Source organism: Myiozetetes cayanensis, unplaced genomic scaffold (assembly GCF_022539395.1).
Source record: "Myiozetetes cayanensis isolate MyiCay16 unplaced genomic scaffold, myiCay2020 scf6-25, whole genome shotgun sequence".
NCBI classification, from domain to species: domain Eukaryota; kingdom Metazoa; phylum Chordata; class Aves; order Passeriformes; family Tyrannidae; genus Myiozetetes; species Myiozetetes cayanensis.
The window spans coordinates 12,764,508-12,783,243 of NW_026087853.1; the positions used below are offsets into that span (position 1 = coordinate 12,764,508).

The 18,736-nt window shown below is 41.5% G+C and overlaps 1 protein-coding gene and 1 long non-coding RNA gene across 3 annotated transcripts in view; both read left to right on the forward strand.

The window, feature by feature from the left end:
* The window catches only part of LOC126651012 (uncharacterized), a 292,912-nt gene that overhangs the window by 126,477 nt on the left and 147,699 nt on the right, over positions 1-18,736 (forward strand). The window lies entirely within an intron of this gene.
* The window catches only part of SYNE3 (spectrin repeat containing nuclear envelope family member 3), a 66,866-nt gene that overhangs the window by 12,645 nt on the left and 35,485 nt on the right, over positions 1-18,736 (forward strand). For both annotated transcript variants that reach the window (XM_050336472.1, XM_050336470.1), the window contains exons 2-5: positions 9,103-9,260; positions 12,275-12,447; positions 12,877-13,186; positions 17,994-18,155. In XM_050336472.1, the coding sequence (XP_050192429.1) occupies positions 9,117-9,260; positions 12,275-12,447; positions 12,877-13,186; positions 17,994-18,155 (789 nt within the window). In that variant the 5' untranslated portion in view covers positions 9,103-9,116. The remainder of the gene's footprint in view (positions 1-9,102; positions 9,261-12,274; positions 12,448-12,876; positions 13,187-17,993; positions 18,156-18,736) is intronic.

Here is an 18,736-nt window from a genome sequence, read left to right on the forward strand (position 1 = left end):
TAGTGGATGATGTAAGAGAGAGAAAAGCATTGGCTTTACTCATGCTGCTCAGCACGGTAATTATCTGTGATCACAGCTTTAAATACCACTCTGGTCCTCCTCATTGGAGGGGGACTGCTGACAAACCCGGTTGTCTGCTGGGTCCGCCTGCTGTTTTACTCCACTTTAGTTTTGATGAATCTTAGTAGGAGGCGGTTCAAATCCCCTTTAGGTTTAAAAACTACAGGACTTCAGTCCAGTCAGGCTAAAAAGACTACTGAAAAGGCAGTGCTGCTTCATCTCAGTTCTTCACGTCTGTTGTGAAGCCCTGGGCGATCAGAGTGCTGCAGTTGTGGCAGCGCTGGCCTGTTCACAGAACCAAAAGCGTGCTCGTGCTCCTGGCTGTTAGGAGGGGTCTGAGCAACTGAAACCACAGATGTGATCCTGCCCTTTAACCCACAGTGCCTGGCCAGCGCTCACTGTGGGAGGGTGACAGAGACATGGAAACCGCAATAGTTCAGGCAAAAATGAGTCACGAGAAAGCAGCCTGTTTTATTCAATTCCAGAAATGTTCTCAACCACTCAAAGTTAATTTATAAGCACCATTTTGCAGTGGTCTACTTTGTTTCTGAGCTTCAGGATGAGGTTGCTGGCAGTTTCCAGGACTGCATTTTGTTTGTGACACAGACCGGCCTTGTTTGCCTGTGGGTTTGTCTGAACACAAACCAGTGCTGTTTTGCAATATAAAGCCTGGCATTATCAGATTAATGCAAATATTACTTTTAATTATGTGAGTGCTGCTGTTTAGGTATAGCTTTACTTACCCTGCTGTATGTTTTTGACAGCGTTTAAAGTGTTTCTCTCTTGCAGTGGTCATTTTTCTCTTTCATTATATAAACTGATATTTCTGTTCCATGCAAATTCAAATCTGCTAATTTTTCCATAACCATATGCTTTGATCCCATGAAAATAACTCTTATTTTAATCAACAGCTTTAGTATCTAAAATTAGTATTTTCCTGCTTGCTAACTATTGGGTTTTTTAATTCCATTAGTCTCATCTTCACCATATAAATATCTCATTAGCATCATCTGAGTGATAATGTTTTGAAAGATATATCTGAGAAATTTTATATTTTAAAGAGTTAGTCCTTCAGCTGTTCTAAATGGGACAAAAGACACTGTGCCCTTAGAGCATAACTGTAAAGTACTTGCAAGTGACTTTGTTTCTAAGAAATATTTCCAGTAAATACTTGACTTAAAGGCTTATTAGTTTAAAAGGTGTGTGCTTAGTGCTCCTAGGCTGCACACAATTGCTCACTCAGAGACAGAGTCATTTGACTGATGGTCAAATAAGATTTTAACACTGGTTTTGTAAGGGGAAAAAATTGCGTGCAGTCATGTAGAAGAGGAAAGGATGTGGAAGAGGATGGAATGCCAACTTGGAGACAGCTTGACATCCTGTACCCCTGAGTGCCCACCCACACTATGACTGTAGGCCTTTTCAGGACATGGGATTCCTGCAGAAGGCAAATTGTCTCACCTCTGTTATGGATCCTTGCTTGGAAGAGACTGTCTCTCGCACTGACTCCCTAGAGAATTAAAGGGCTACTATTTCAAGGTGTCCCATTGACAGCCTGAAGTTCAGTGGATTTTGTCTCCTGGTATAAGATCCAGCATGTTTGCAGAGCCCATGCTGAAGCCACATACTCTAGCTGGGCTTCGGGATCTCTTTCTGGGTATCTCTGGTTTCAAGAAGTGGGCGGAGGACATGGGTGGTGGAACCACCACAGCTTCCACAGAGCACTGGAAATGCAGCTGCAGGCTCTGACAACCCCTTTCTTCCATCCACCACTCTGTGTCCCTAAGTACACACCGATGCCTTGCTTTCTTTGCCAAACCCCTTCCAACTTGTCCTGTGTAATCTCTTTGGGACAGGTATTAAGCTTTTTACTTCTGCTCACTGAGAGGTGCTGTGAAGGCACACTCTGTATGTGGCTTAGCACACTGGAGTCCTGATTTTGAAAATTGCCCTCAGGAGCTACCGTGTGACAAACTGCACAAAAACAAGGAGAGCTGCTGCCAGCTAGCCAGGGAACAGTTTCTTACTGAGGTTATGGTGCCAAACCAAAGCTTGGCAGTGCAGGTGGGGTATTAAGAATTGCCAGGAAGAATTACTTGGGAATAGTCTGTAGAGTAAAACTAATTTGCAAAATATATTTGGTAAATAGTTACAAATAACCACACCTCTGAGAAAATGAGATTGTCTGTACACAATAATATGACCAGCAAAAGAGGAATGATTTATCAGATATATTATTCATTTTGAACTGTTCACTGATCTCTAGCCAAGAAGCAGATACCACAGAGGTTTATTAGTCAGTATATCAGTGCTGTGACTGGCACCCAGTACTGAGAGATCATACAGTCTGTGGAGGACAAGTGAGAGGTAATTAAATACATAAATTCTAGTCTCCAGAGACCGTGAAACTAATGCTGTCAGCTTGTGGGTTTTTTCATTGGCTGACTGATGGTAAAGCTCATAGGGAGCTGAGCAAAGCTGAAACCTAGCCTAGGTGTGAACTTGTCCCCAGCTGCTCAAGATGTAGATTGCTGGTAGACCCACTGATACTTTCCAGGTGTAATTTCCCCATCAGATTCCCTGGATCTGAAGAATCTCTGAAGTTTTAGAACAGAAGTGTTTAATCTGCGACTTCCCAGACTAAAGAGCCTGTGAATGCTAACTGAGAAAATGAAGTCTCTTGTCATTAAGTTTAAAGTCACTAAACAGATATCTGCATCTCAGCAGAGACACTTAAGATTAAAGGTTGAAGAAAAGGTTGACAATCACTCTCTGGAGTGTTTATTAATTGAATCTTTGACTTTGTTCTTGTCCTTTCAAGTATTTCCTTGTAGCTTAGAGGCAAGAAACAAAGTGCCTTTGAACCCAAGTTGTTATCTATAAAGGGGATAGGATAGTCTTACTTCCTAGGGGTCTGAGTAATAAATGCTCTAAAGATTGTCTAGTACCTCAATAATGTGGGGATAGAAAATCAAAATCTAAACCTGACAGCTATCTAATATAGATACTCTGTCTCCTTGGTGATAAAAAGGAATTCTAGACAATTGCTAAAACCTGCATTTTACTTATCTAATGGAATCGTGGTAGACCAACCTGTCTCCTAGAGTGACCTGGAAATGCACAAGTGTGTGTGGAGTGCATGGAGTGGGGAGAGATTTATAATTAAGAGTCCTCACATATTCTTTTTTACTACTAAGTGATTTGAAGCCTGAAATGAAAAATAAAAATGCTGTGATCAAATCTAAAAATTGTTGTTTCCTGAAAGGGAAGATAACCCCAGGACCCAACTCTGCCTTGCTTGTACATGGTGATTCCATTCAGGTAGAAAACTATTTTAAAATTTCAGTTCCTTTTTTAAGGAAATGGCTTTTCAGACCTAGGGATCATGTAGTTTCAGCAGCAGTCTTGAAACAAAAAAAAATTCCCATTTGTACTGACTCTCACCATAGTCTGAAATTTGTCTTTTTATGAGGGAGAGGAAGTGGTTATGAGTGTACATATGTGGTTATGAGTACATACATGAGTGCTGTATGTACTCAGGAAGTTAGCATCCCTTGGTTGAAGGGGATGTTTGTAACTAGGATATGGATGTGTTTATTCCAAAACCCCCTATTCATACTCTGGCTCGTTAATTAGGACAAACAGTTGTTGACTATCATAAACATTCACTGCCAATAACACTGGAGAGGGCTGTGTTGGAAGATGGCCAAGGTGATAGGATTAATGTTTTGAGCCTCTGAAAGATTATGCTGGAAATAACTATATCTTTTATTTGAAGCTTTGAGGGCTTCTGCACCTACTCAGGCAGTTTAACTCGGTTCTGCAGGGGTGCAGCTATCCTGGAAGCTTTCAGTAAGGCTGGGAAAGCATTAGCTAGATTCAAAATTCAAAATAGCTCCTCCTGGAGTAGGCCAAGAATATTCAGCTTCAGAAAGACAAAGATCAGTGCTCTGTGTCTGTGACAATGACTGACTTTCTGCTCCAGTCTGAAGCAGACAGGTGAGGGCTCCCAGCTCTGTACCTTCTCAGAGCTCCCTTTACAGTATGTAGGGAAGCTGAAAAGTTACTAAGTTATCCCAGATACAATTCCCAGAGCCAGAATTGCTTGCACACTCATGCATTTGTCTAAAATTTGATACACTTCAGTGGGTTTTTTAAAATCTTTTTTTTTTCCACATTCAGTCCCAGAACCAAATGAAAAGAGTTATGAAAAGTTTGAACTATTTCAATAATTGGAAAATAGTGTCCCTAATGATGAGTGGTTTGAAGTTTCCTGGAGCATTTTTGTACTCTTTTTTTTTGTAAGAACTGGGTTCTGGAAACTAGTCAAGTATAGGATCCAAGACATATTGAAGCCATTTAAAAGCCTGTGTTCTATAAATGTAGGTTTTAAGGAATGTGTAAAGTGGGAGTGGTTGCAAGAAACGTTTAAGAGATTTAAATTTTAAAAAAACAAAGCAAATTAAAACAGCATGAACTGGTAGAGAGAAAATAGTATGTTAGGAAACGTTGCAAAATAATAGGATAATCCTGTGAAAAAGTCACTGCACTTGAAAAAAGAACTTTAAAAGCTCTCAGTCATGTATTACAATTGTTAAATAAGTAAATCTTGCAATATGCAGGCAGAGTTATTAGATGCACTAGCGAGACTGCTGCAGTGGCTGTACTTAGGGAAGAACTCAGAGAAATTTGGCCCTGTGAATGGTGTGTGGGTCATGAGAAGGATGACCTCTGCCTGTCTCTGTGTCAGGGTCTGCCATGGAAACCCAGGCATGTCCACATCTCTCAGTGGTGCTGCTCCCATGTAGTGGGTTCAAGAACTATAATGCACAGCAGTCAGCCAGATAATTTCTGTGCTCTTTAGCAGATGGCTCCAAGACCACAGCTGGAACAAGGCTGCCTCTGCATCTCTTCATCCCAGCCCAACACAAATGGGCTACATTTTAAAAGCAAACACAGCTTGCTGTTGCTTTGAATCTCATTAATTCATGTTGAGGTATTCAGCCTGTGGGGAAGCTGAGGGTAGAGTGCATGTGCCTCACATGTCCATATGCACATGCCCCTTCTCCTCCAGGATTTTGGGAAAAGGTGAAAGGCTGCAGTTCTCTGACTTCCCTCTTTGCTAAATGGTTTTGTGCCTGGACGAGAGAGGAGGAGACAAGTGTGTGTTGTCCGAGTTTTCATCTTACCCTCTTCAAAGGTACAGATATCCTGTGTGTGTAACCAAACCACAGACAAACCAGTGCAAGCCCTGATTGTGCTGTGGACGTGCAGTGGGTTTGGCAGAGCAATTGGGCCATAGCTGAGGCATCATCCCTCCATGGCACTGAAACATGTGTGTCTACCCAAACACTGCCAAGTGGTGTTTTAGGGTCCACAGAGGGTGATTCAGAAAAGCTAGGAAGGCTAATGTTGTGGGAGAGGTTCAGCTAAAGGCTTTTGGAGCTACTTCATGTCTTACATTCTCCTGTTCCTGAAATGGGCTTATTATAGCCAAGAACATGCTGCAGGAGCTGTCCTTGGTCAGTTTTCTTCAGCACCCTAAAATATTCTTTGTTACTTCTACCAAATAACTGTGTTACTGCAGTTGGAGAAATAAAACTCAGTTTTGCTCAGCATTCCATTGTCAGAATTTGCTCAGAATCCCTCTGTCAGAATTTCTTATGCATAGTTATTACCCTCATTTAGTAACATGTATAGAGATACTAAGTGTTTTCTGCAGTGTAAATGTGCCTTCCACGGTATGAATTAATACACTGATTCAAGTGGCATTAAAATGAAAAGCTGTTTTGAACAGTTACGTGCATTGGACAATAACTGTGATAAAAACAATTTTGTACAAATTGCTCAGAGGATCGCACCACTGATTGAGGGGAAGCTCTCCCTGGCACATTAGGTCCCAGAGACTGAGCCTGGGACAGGGGGCCCTAATTGTCTGCTGCTGTTGCAGGTTGGCTTTGCACAGCTGAACAGCTCAGGTCTGTTCCAGGAGCTGCTATGTCTTCTTTGTCCTCTTCGTGCTGATCAGAGTCCAGAAGTATTACTCGACCAATGGTGCAACAGAAGTGGGGTGAATAGTGTTGAGTCATTAACTATTATTGACTAATCATTTATTTCAGCTTTAGAAGCATTTGCAAAGAAATTATAGATATTGCCATATTTCACAGTCAACAGCTGTTCTTCTTGCCAGGCAGACAGTAAGTCAGAAAACATAATTTTACCTTGCAGGTATCAAGCATGCCGTTAGTGCCTGGGAAGGGTTCCAGAACAAAAGATTGACACTGGAGCTGATAGTGTCTGGCTGCCCTCTGTGGAGGGAGAACAGTAGGTCTCAAGGGGCAGCCCAAAGTCATGTGAGGTATAGCAGGTCATAATTACCATGAAATCTGGCTGGGCATTGAGTTGGACTACATGCTCAATTTAATCATCTTTATGATAATAGATGTAGGAATTACTTGGTCAAAATCAGTCAAAGATGTTGTGCAGGCAGTTGGAGTAGCAAAGTGTTTCTCTTCCTTTGCAAGCTGGTGGTCTTAACATTGAAATAACATTTTTACTGGCTTCCTGTGGAACTCCTTATGTGGAGTGACTGTGTGTGGGATGAGGATCTTTGCAACTGTGGGTTTTGTACAGAAATTCCTTATGCTCAAAGGAGAGTAGCATGAGGGCAGACTGTGAATGGGGTTTTCTTCTTGTTAAATGATAGTAGGTTTTCCACTGCTTCTTAACCACATTTGATTACCCTCCACTTTTTTTTAAGAAACAGGACCAAGACAACATAATGTTCTGTATTGGCTACTCCATGAGTGGAGTCCTGAAGCACATTTGAAATATGATATGGATGTTGCCAGGAATAGAAACCTCTCCTGGGAAATGAATGCCACTACTCATCAGTGTCTATCCAGCAAGTGTACTGTGACTTTTTGTTTCACAAGAGCATAACTGGAATCACCACAGCTTATACTTGCGCATTCAGAAACTTTGCCTAGAAAATGTATGTATGTAACAACGAAAGTTTTAGGGGACAGTCACTCTACAACTGCCAGATATAATGCAAAAAGTTGATGTGAAAATGAGTTGATCCGTCAGCTATGATGAGTTGTGTGCTCTTTTCTGAGAGTTGGATTATTGTAATTCAGAAATGTCAGTTCTGGACTGGTCATAGTTGGAGAAGGGCACAGCTATCTAGCAATCCACTGAGAATAACATTACTCCATTAGCTGGCTTCATCCTTAAGACTCTTGTGATGTAAGTCAATGATTTTAGCTTTAATTATATATCTTGTCCTGTTTTTTATATTTGAGAGAGGGAGTAACTGCCCCATACCACACCACCCTCACTAAAGCCAGTACATCCTGTTCTATTTATTAAATCTTTTCAAGGTGAGGTCACACTTTTTAAAATTGCCCTCAAGTTCTGAGAGTTACAGACTTAGATTCTGCTCTTTCCTCCCACTTTCGGAGGAATTCCCTCTTCCATGCAAATGCAGCTCCGCTGATCTGCGCATGGAGGTCTGACCCCATCCGCTGTTCCAGTTGTCCCTGTGGGTAGTGCAGTAACTGCTCTGTAGGTGCAGTTCTTTCACTCTCCTCTGGAACCCATTGGGTATAAAGCCTGCTGAAGGCTGGGAAGCAACAATTCAGACTGTGAATACTGACATCTTGTTTCCTCTGGTCTGATGTGGAAGAAAGTGCACCGGGCGCTGCAGGGGAGGACATCTATCGTTGCATGAATACTTTTACTTCATGAAAAGGAACATCAGCAGGATGGTGGGAAACTTTCTGCTTGTGAGCAGAAGGATGGCTCTCCCTTATAAAGACTAAGCTTTTGAGACCTACAGTGGTCAAAAAACACCACTGGTCCAGCTTCACCAAGAGCTGTGCTCTGAATCTCTCATTGAACACTTTTTTCCACATGAATCATTTCATGAAAACTGAGGGGCTACTGTGGAACATTCTGCACAATGACCTTGGGTTCAGTAATTAAGTCTCAAAATTTGTGCTGCAAAAATCTTTCAGTGACGAATAACAAAGGGGAAGAATATTTTATTTTACACTGGGTGCTTGTCTGGCAGTAGTTGTAGGATGTGATCCAAACCCATTGAATGTCAGTGATTATCTTTCTGTTCACTTCAGCGGAGCTGACCTATAGGAGCACTTTGTTGTGGTTCATCCTTATTAGTCAAGTTTAGTCTGGCAGTGCCTAGGGGTGAGCCTAGGATGGCTCTGCTCTATTATTCAGGTACAAAGGAGGCCGTCTGGGCTTGTGCTTTAAACAGAGACATCAACAGAGCAACCAACTATCAAAGCTTCCCACTGATTGGGAAGGGGCAACAAGAGAGAGGGAGAGAAAAATTAAAAGCTTGGAGCCTTGGTATTGGGAAAAAGAGATGGCAAAAGAAGACATCCATCAGTGTTGATATTCCCCTGCAGTGGCTTGTGAATGGTTTGTCTTAGCAATTGCTGGCCAATTGCCATTGTCTCTGTACCCCAGACTCACTGTATGTGCATTCAGGTAACCTCTGCATGGTCTCAGGAGAAGAAGTTAACTGAGGACCTAAGCACCTGATCCTGATCTCAACAGCCTTAAAGGGTTTATACACCTCTCAGTTAACATGTGCTGAAGTGCTTTGTTAGTCTGGTGTTAGGTGCTTCTGAGCCTGGAAGGGCAGAGGGAGAGTTTTATACTAACTAGGCTCTCTGAAGAAACAGAAAGTGTTTGTGATTGGTGTAGCCAGTCTGGAGTACACCACAAACACCAAATTAATTTAATTTGAAAGCTCTGAATTAAATCTGTTTACTGTGATGGAGCCTCCCACAATTCCCCACCTTCTTTTTGTTTCCTGGTATATTTTCATCTGGGAAAGCTGCAGTGTGAATGTGTTCTCCGTGCTCAACTGAACAGCAATACTGCTGCATTTTTTGGTATTATTGTTTAAAAGGAAACATCATTAGCTTCTCTCCCTTGCTCCTTTAGATTGCCTTGCATTCCTGTTTAGGTCTTAACCAAAAGCTACTTACCTCCCTGTTCTTACCCTTTCAGCTTCTTCAAATGCGATGACTCAGCAGCTACAGGATGAATTTGACAGTAGCGTGGAGAATGCAGAAGCTTGGATGAAGGCCATCCAAGAGAGACTGAGGATCAATGACAACACCAAAGGACCTCGATTTGCCCTAGAAGCCAGACTGAGAGAAACTGAGGTAAGGGGAGAGTAACGTAACCATTCAGAGGTGGCAGTCACTTGCTGCTGTTGTTAGAGCCGTTATTACTGTGAGCTCTGGAGTTTTCCATTAAGAAATTGTCAGCTGCCCCTGGTTTTTGGAGCATTGTTGCTGCATGGATGGGTTCACATCAGTATTGTTTCTAATTTTTTCCATCTGTAAAATGTTTACAGACATAGAAAAAGAGGATGGCAGTTTAATATCACAGGCTTCCAAGACTAGCAGTGGGTTTGGCAGGTTAAAATGTTTACAGTGTTCTATGAGCATGCTCAAACCTGAAACAGTTTCGTTGCTGCTTGCAATTACCATAGTAATTTGCTGAAGACCAGCAGGTAGTATAAGAGAATCAGATCACGTTGGTGTTTCATCTCCTCCAGGACTCTGGCACTGAGAGGGAAATACTGCAGTGTCCTGGTAATGGCTGTTCTAGAGTAATCCCTTTATCCTTTTTCATAAACCCTGATAATAAGATGGTTTACTGGTCCCCTTTGTCTTCTCTCTAATGAAAAGGTAAATGTTTTCATTTTTTCCTGGTTTTACTTAATCTCTTGTATAACTCTTCTCACGGAGATCCTGTTGCAGATTATACCTGCTCTCTTACTGTGATTTTGCATTCATTAACTTCAGTCTCATTAGATGTTATCTAAATCTTGTAATCTCAGAGAAGGAAACACTCCTGTTTGTCCCATCTCTACATGATTAAAGGGAGTGGTGATATTTCTGTGATTAACACTGAAACTAATTTTTATACCTTTATTACCTTTAATCCCAACTAGTCTGTTCTTTAAATGGCAAAATCTTTACCAATTGTCATTTACCCAAAAGTCTTTTGTGTGTGTGTGTCTGCTCATATTTGGCCTGTCTCTTCTGAAGTTTAACAATTAAAAAAAACCTGCAGGCATACATAGAGGACGAGGTACTTTACATGATGGTGCAGTGACATCTTCAGCCTTTTTACTTAACTGTGGTTTACTGGAGGATGGATCTTGCCTCTGTTGTATTATGGAGGCTGTTCATGGAGTGGTAGGTGGTAGCTAGACTTGCATGTCGGTCATGAATATCTGAAGCATTTCCTCTGGATCTATAGTTTTATTGTTCTGCCCTTAAGTTGTAGTCACCCTTTCCTTTTGTTTGGGAAACTGTAATGTGTAGTCTCAAAAAACAGGCAAGAAACACAGGAACTTGAATAGAAGAGTGGTAGTTTGGAAAAGGGGGTGCATTCGTGACAGAGATAAGAAGTAAGGTCTAGAGGTTTGTGGTGATTTGATATGGCCAGAACCAAAGCCTGTTGACTTTTCTGGGCTCTAGAGGAGACCTGTAACATGCAAAAAGTCATGTTAGGAGATTTTTTCAATTCAGACTTTGGAAATTCATCATTCTAAAGGTTAAAATGTGTCTGTTTTCTCATCCTGTGTGTGCTTTAACCACCTCCTGCTCCTTCGTTCTGCCTCCTCCCTGGGCTTGGCTTCCCCCTCCAGCTCATGTGTCCTTGTGATATGCCTGCTGCTTCACTATTGGCTGTTTTCAAATCCAGTGATCAATTTTCAATTCCTTTTTTGCATCTGGCTTGTCAGTTTTTTTCATACTTCCTTCCTGTGGTTTATTTTCAGTTAATTTGTTAATGCAAATGCCAGCCAATGATAGCAATCATGGAGAAAACAGATTTGAAAAAGAAAAATTACTGTACAGCCACTACTTTCTCTCTGGCTGCTGTTTGCTTTCTATTGCTTGAAAAATGTCAGGCTTAGAAAACGGCTTTACTTTTAAATTTTTCCTGCTGGATGATGGCTCTGGCTTGTATTTTCTTTCTTTGCCCTACCCTTTGCCGTGCTTTCCTGGATTCTATTAATCACACTTTTCATAGTAGATAAATTGTCCAAACACCTGTTTGTACGTCACATGCAGGTGTGCTGTGTACATGCCAAAAGAACAGTCTTTTCCCAGAATGTGAGACTGGAAATCCAAAGGTCTTTTATTTGGTCTCACCTTTGCAATAACTGACATGATTTTTTTTTAACAAGTCCCATAGGTCTCATTTTTCCAGAAGTAATTGCTGATTTTGAAACTCTCAGTGTTTTTGTTATAGAAGCCTTTTCCTTCAAACTCAAAAGCCTGCAGTTTTCCAGGAGTTTATGGAAGAATACAAGAAAAGCTAATCTGATGGTATCAGAAGTTTGGATACCGTGATGTTGAAAGCTGACATCCAAATTGGAGCATAATTAATCTGTTATATTGAACAGAACTTGTTCTTTTTTTTCCATTTCTGGATAGAGGAAGACAGTCTTTAAATTAGATGACTCAGTTTCAGTTCCTGGCATTCCTATTTGTGCAAGATGCACATTTTCACCAACTTGTAATTTAGCAATTTAGGGTCAAAGTAAAACTTGGTAGCAGGCAGAAAATTCCACTAGTTAATTTCTCCTGGCTTGTTTTCTAAGCCAACTTTTATTTGGACTAGGAAGCCTTTTTAATATGCTTTATGATTTCTTGTATTAGGCCTTAAAATTGAAATGTTACAGTGTACCCTGTGGAGATTGGCTCTACGTGCTTTGGCAGGGGGGGAGGAACAGCTGGCATGTGGCAACAGTGCTATAATTTCTAACAGCAGTGGAAACACAGCCATAGGCATTTCATAGAATATTGTATGTTTTTTCTAGCTAACTTAAATGCTTTTCAACTGCTTTTGTGGCTTTAAATTCATTTCTTTAGAATGTTTAAGAATAAACAAGTCTGAGGAAAAGCTGATATTTTTCTTTCAGAAGAAGCTTTGCAGCAGGGAGTCAGGTGAGAAGTGTTAATTGTCAGTGTTGTATAGAAACATTTCCATCCCACCCTAGTGTTAGGTTAGCGATTGGACTTAATGATCTTAGGGGTCTTTTCCAACCTAAACAATTCAATGAGTTCATGATTCCTGGGTAAAACCAAAGTTTACATTTCATCAATTATGCTTGCTTTCTTTTCACGCTTTCAGTTATCATTTGTTTTTCTCATAGAAAATACGTGCACTGGAACCAGAAGGCAGCTTGAAAATGGACTTGATTCTTGTGAAGGCAGACGCTGCTCTTCGCAGCATCAGTGAGGATAAGAAGCATGAGGTACTATCTAAACTGAGAGACATTAAAGCCTTGTGGGAAGAGACAGCCATATACATTACCCATTGTCACAGGTAAGACAAACATACTCTTTGGTGTGCTGAGGCAGTTGTCTCATCCCGTGCTTTCTTAAAACACTTCCTGCCTCTCTCTTCTACCTGGATTGTAGATAGAAATCCCTGCTAATAATCCCAGACCCATGAACATTTTGGGGACTGTGTGGGGAGAGAGGGTCAGTGGCACCTCAATGCTCTGCCTTCACAGCCTGGCCCAAACACCTCATCGTCTGGTTTAAGGAGTTTGGTCAGGCACAGGGACCTTGCATAAAGTATTTCCTCCCCAAAGGAGGGAAGGCCTGGGAAGTGAATCCAGATCCTGTGAAATCAGAGCAGCTTAAAATTGCTGAGAACCTTGTCCATTGCTTTGAAGGCCTTATGAGCTTGTTGGTCTCCACTGCTCCCATCTTCATTTGATCTAACTCATCTCTCCTGCTCTCCCAACAGCCGTATTGAGTGGGTCTGGCTGCACTGGAGCGAGTACCTGAAAGCCGAAGATGAGTTTTACACATGGATTCGCAACATGAGGGTGACCTTGGAGCCTGACATTGAGTTGCAGCTTGGCTTAAAGGAGAAGCAGTGGCAGCTGAGCCATGCTCAGGTTCTGCTGAATGATGTCTTAAATCAGTCGGTCCTGCTGGAAAGGCTGCTAGAGGAAGCTGCTTCCTTGTTCAGCAGGATAGGTGACACCAGTGTTGATGAGGATGCTCAGAAGAAAATGAGAGTGGAATATGAAGGAATCAGACAAGAAGCTCAGGTACACTTACAAAGAGTGGGAGGTGCTCAAATCACAGCAGTATTTATACATTTCACCATAGAGTGTTGTTTGCTATCTGCTCCTTCAGTGGTGGTGCTTGGTAGAACAGCAAAAGGAAACAAAGCCAAGGATTCCTGTTCTTTCAGTCTCGACTGTTTGCAACAGTTGTCAAGTTCCAAGATGAGCTGTTAATTGGGATGCTCTTACACAGTGCCATACAGTATGTTGGAAAGTAACTGCAAGATGCTTGCTGTGTCCTAGTAAATGTTGCTTTAGGCCGTCTCTGTATAAAGTTTGAATTGTTCCTCATCTTTCAGCACATTAGTGATTTTTGTATAACCAGATGCAAAGTACCCATTCCTGGAGCCAGGGAATATTACATACACGCACCCTTGTTGGAGGAAGTAACATTCACCCCGATCCAGAGCTGCACTCCCTGCCTGCAGAACTGGGAGACATGGAGCTGGGAGTCAGCTGTGGCCCAATGCTTTGCTCAGCTAGCCATTTCCAGTATCTGAAGGATTTTCATGCACACAGATACTAGTTCTTGCCTGATGCTAATCTTCCAGTTTGAACAGTCATTAGATAGGCTGGTATAAGACATTTTACTTAATCTTTCAGTACCAGTGATTTCCTTTGACCCTATTCCTGAGTGAAGATTTCAGAAAAGGCTCATACTTTTCACTTCTAAAACTCAGGTAAAGGTAGGACTAGACCATGTGGTATGGCTAAGGGGCAGACATCTGTGAGTGGGTAGAGGAATTCAGTTTCTTACTAACAAATCAATAGAAAGACTTAAAGGTATATTTTAAATATATGTATAGACATATATCTCAAACACAGAAATTAAAACCTGTTTTTTGTCGCACAGTGGCTTCCAGGATTTCGTAGTCTAGAGTTACCTGATGCAAATACAAATAATTTTCATTACATTAGTTCTGCTATCTGCCTCTGTTATAATTCTGCCTTCTATTTATTCGTACACCTGAGTCTAGAACTGGAGCCTGACAGAGATGTATGCTTTCCCTTCCTGGGTGCTGTCATACAAAGTTAACTTCAGATCACACTGGAAGAACAACATTGGGATACTCATGCCATTTCCCCCTCTACAGATATTTTTAATGAAAAATACCCCAAACCTCTAAACAACAAAAAAATTCTGAGCTGACACCTTTTTCGAGCATGAAATTCAGATTTTTTTTGCCATAAAGATACAATTCCTGCTAATGTCTCTCCAAAATCTAGAGTATATTTTGAAGTTCTGTAACTGCAGCTTCCACAGAGAAGCCATCAACAGACTTTAGCCTCTACATTGATTATTTATTTTTGAAGGTTGATCTTGATTTCAAGGCAACTGGTTTTACAAATAAGGTTTGTGGGAATTTAGGTGTTGTCAATCTAGATTGCCATTTAAAATTCTCATTCACTCCCTCCTAACCAAGATTTGTCTTTGGTTTTGAAGCAGGAGACAGTCATTATTTATTTTAATAAGGCTGTTCCTTCAATCAAGTAATTTGAATACTCAAAGCCTGAATTTGACCTGTCTGAGACTGGTTTTACAGAGTGTGATTTGTCTAACCGACTTGGATACATGATGGTGTAAATGAGATCAGGAAGTGGCTCATCGTTGTTAGACAAAATATGTCTTTATGTTTCCAGCCAACTGAGACACGAGAAAAAGCTTTTCTTTGGCACTCATATTTGGTTATAAATAGCACATTTCTAGAAGGATGGAGTGAGAGAATCCAGTTAAGAAATCCCTCTTTCAGGAGGTATGGAACAAAAAAGGGAGTTGTGAAGCCTTGGATTTTTCAACCAAAGTAAAGACAGAGTCCATTATCTAATGCCAAGGTTACAGGCACCTTGGGAATCGTGTTGGAAAGTATAACACTAGTTAGAGAAACCCTGACATCTCTTCTAATAGGCGGGAAGAATGAATGAAAGAGATGCAGAGCTGTAAGGAGATTGCCCCCGCCCCTCACATGATGTACATGCTAGCTGAATGCCTGAGCTGCCTCCCAGAGGAGGCTCGCTGGTGTTTGTAGATTACACTTGTGTTTGAGGAGCATTTTTAGATCCTGTGCAGTTGTCCAACTCTATCAGAAGGCAGGCTTTTGGTCAGTGTTTATTAAATAGTTTGTCTGTGATATTGTTTCTCTGGTATGAGCAAATGGTGGGTGTTTTTTTTGTTGTTTGGTTTTTTTTTCTTAGTACTAACATGTGTTCTTAATATTTCCAAATTTTAAAAGCACATACTTTTCTTTTAATTGCATTGATGGGAATATTTTTAGATGTGGAAGCCGTTTCCTCTGTGCTTTCCCTTGCCCAGTAATTTACCATATGCAGAGGCAGATGACTGTGGGTTTTAGTGTAAATGGTGTCTGAAGATGGTAAGAAAAGTTGATATACAGTATGTTGATATTTAGGCAAATATATAAAATATTTCTGAGCACAACAAATTAATTTCAACCCATGTTGTCTCTGTTAACTGAAACCTAGATAGTTATAATGGGTTTGCTCAGGTGCCCTAGAGCTAAGACTAAAAGCACCAGGAAAGGCTACAGGAGCTTTCTGTACTTTACTTGAGAAACCACAGAGTTTAAAACAGGAACTTCCTTTATGTGGTCTAGATTGCCTTCTGGAGGAGGCTCATTTGCTTTTGCTGACTGTAAGGGGATCTGAGGGGAGACGATTTCCTTATGCCTTTATCCACCTTCCTTGAGTACCCAGGGCTGGGCATATCCTGCTCAGACACATTTCTTTCTCTGCAGCCCGTGGTAAACCCATTCTTTTCCTCTCGGTGCTTTCACTCTTTCCAGGGCCAAGTCCTTCATAATGTCTCCTCATGTTAACCTAGTGCATGTGGACGTTGAGTTTCACAGTCCTGCTCCTGGAACAGCTAACCTAATAGGAGCAAGTGATACCATATTTTCCATCATTGGAAAGTTTTTCTGCTTAACCTCTTGGGGGACTGACTCAGCCACCTCTTTGCAAGCCTTTTGTCTGACAACTTGCAGTCTGTCCAGATCCATGGCATCTCATGGACCAGCAGTACACCCAAATTGTGAACTGCTTTGTTTTGGCTGAACAGCCTTGGCCAAGGGTGGGTCATTTTGACTTCCTTTTAACCCCCCTATGTATTAGCATAAGATTTTTGAGCTTAATATCTACCCTTTGTTATTCTGATTTACACCCTTCAGAGCTTCTATCAGTGCAACAAATTAACCATAATTCTGCCTTTTGGACTCATCCAAATCCATGTATGGGTGGTGCAGCATTTCATCCTCCATGGGAAGCAGTTGTCCCTTAGCTGTCACTCTTTTGTCACACAGTGAGTCAGCTAACTTTAGGGGAATTACTTGTCATTTGCACAAGTCACCAGAGACTGCAGTGGCAGCACAGACACCAGTGTTGTGCCCCTTGCAGAGTGGTGGCTTTGTACTGTACCATGGGCTCAACCTGTCCCAAGGGTGAACAGCAAAGTCCCAGAGTGACCAAAACCCTCAGCACATGGGAGATCCTATGGTGACTGATGGTTATGCCATCCTCCTGTTTTCCTGGCTGGAGAATAGGCTGACAGAGTGGTGATGGCTCACTGCCACCTCAGTCAGGTTGAGAGGTGTGGGGACATGTCCAGAGCGTCATAGACACAAGGGAAATGCAGAGGGGACTTCGCAGCTCTGCCCACCATTGCAGCTGTCACTCTGCTCCTCTCTCTGGAGGGCAGCTGCGAGGGAGCTCTGCTCAGAGGCAAGTGATGTGTCCTATATTACACAAAATGAAACTTGTCCCATTGTCTGCGACAGCAAAGCCTTTCAAGGGTGCTGCAGGCTCTAATGGATTGCACAAGGAAAGAGTTCTTTTTTCCTAATGTACCCGTGGTGTAGCTCAATTGCGATCTATGCCAACTGGTGAAGGGCAAGACAAAATCAATCCGATCTTCCAGAAAATAATACTTAAGTTGGATATTCTACTAGTGAAACAACAGAGCAGGATTCCTTGTGATTCATGTCAAAATCAAAAAGGCTTGAACTTCAGCTGGTAAACAAGTCTAGTCTGAGCAAACGTGACTCTGTCTTCTTGTGAGGAGTGCCAGACTGGATCAGCAGGGAGCAATCTTTGATGTGCAGGCCCCTGTAAATTCAGGAACTGCTGATAATAGGGTGCACACACAGTAACTTGGAAAATGAAGCCTGCTTTCCATAGGCTTGAAGTTGCTTCCAGAGTCAGTGATACCACCACAGAGTAGTTTGTAACCTGCTAAGTGAGTAAGTGTGAGCGTGCCTGGACTACACGATTGAAGGTGATGGTCATTTTCTGTGCCAGCCTGGTTAAATAATGAACACTTTAAAACAATTTGCATGCCCCATAGTACAATCTCTCTTATTTTCATTTTGAGAGATAAGGAAAATCAATCTGTTGTGTGCTCATCTCTATTTTTTAACCAACAAGGGAAATACAAGTGCTTGTCTCCCAAAGTAAAAACCAGAAACAAACTTCCATCTCTTTCTCTAATGAGATAATAAGATATGTTGGGTAGGAGAGGCCAAAAATTCGTTTGAGAGGACCTTGCAGTGTGTCTTCTCAGAGACTAGACATTGAGAGCCCGCAGCACAACACAAATAGGGACAAGCCCTTACGTGTTTTTGTAGTCTATTTCTCGAGGCGAACTTTGAATTCCTGTGGAGGCCAAGTGTTATCGGGACTCAAGGAAAGGTACTCTTGTTTATAAGTTCTGGGTTACAATGTAAAGGAAAAAGAGCCAGATAAGCACTGTCCTCACCACTTATGATGTCTCTTGTTACAGAACAGAGTGAAACTGCTTGAAACGATAACCAAGGAACATGAGCAGTACAGCGCCAATGTCAACCAGTTTCAATCGTGGCTGAATGGGGTGACAGAAAGATTAAACTGCTGCATTGGAGAAGCAACCAAGGCTTCAACAGAGGACAAGTTAAAGGCACTGAAGGTCCTTGAACAATATAACTCTAACAAGGAGTTAGGATTGTGTGTTTGTCATGACTGTATGTGTTGCTTGAACCGCACAAGGGTGTACTTGAGAAAAGAATTACATGAACTAAATAAGATGGTGATTTTAACATGGGCTAGGGCAGAAGAGTTGTATCAGGTCCTAAAACTTGTGGTACATATGGTTCTCCCAGCTGTAGCATGAGTCACAAAGTGGTCTGTTTGGTTTTTCTAAAACCTGATCTCCTACAGTTATGTGATTCTTTGAAAATATTTTCCTCTAAACTTGTTTAAATAAATAGTATTTGGTAAACATGATCCAAATAGACCCTAAAAGTTCACAGGTTTTGAGAGTTTAGAGCTGGTGATGAAAATACCAGTTTTGAGAACAATATCCATTATTTTGGTACCACTGCTTCAACTGTTTAGCTTAAAAATCTCTAACTATTAATATTTCTCTAGTGTCTGCAGCTCCTGTTTTCTTTGTCAGGGACCTCAGGTGACAAGCATTTATGAAAGTCAAGCCAAAATTTTCAGAATCATGGCAGTTATTATTACTCAGAAGTCAGTCAAATGATCAAT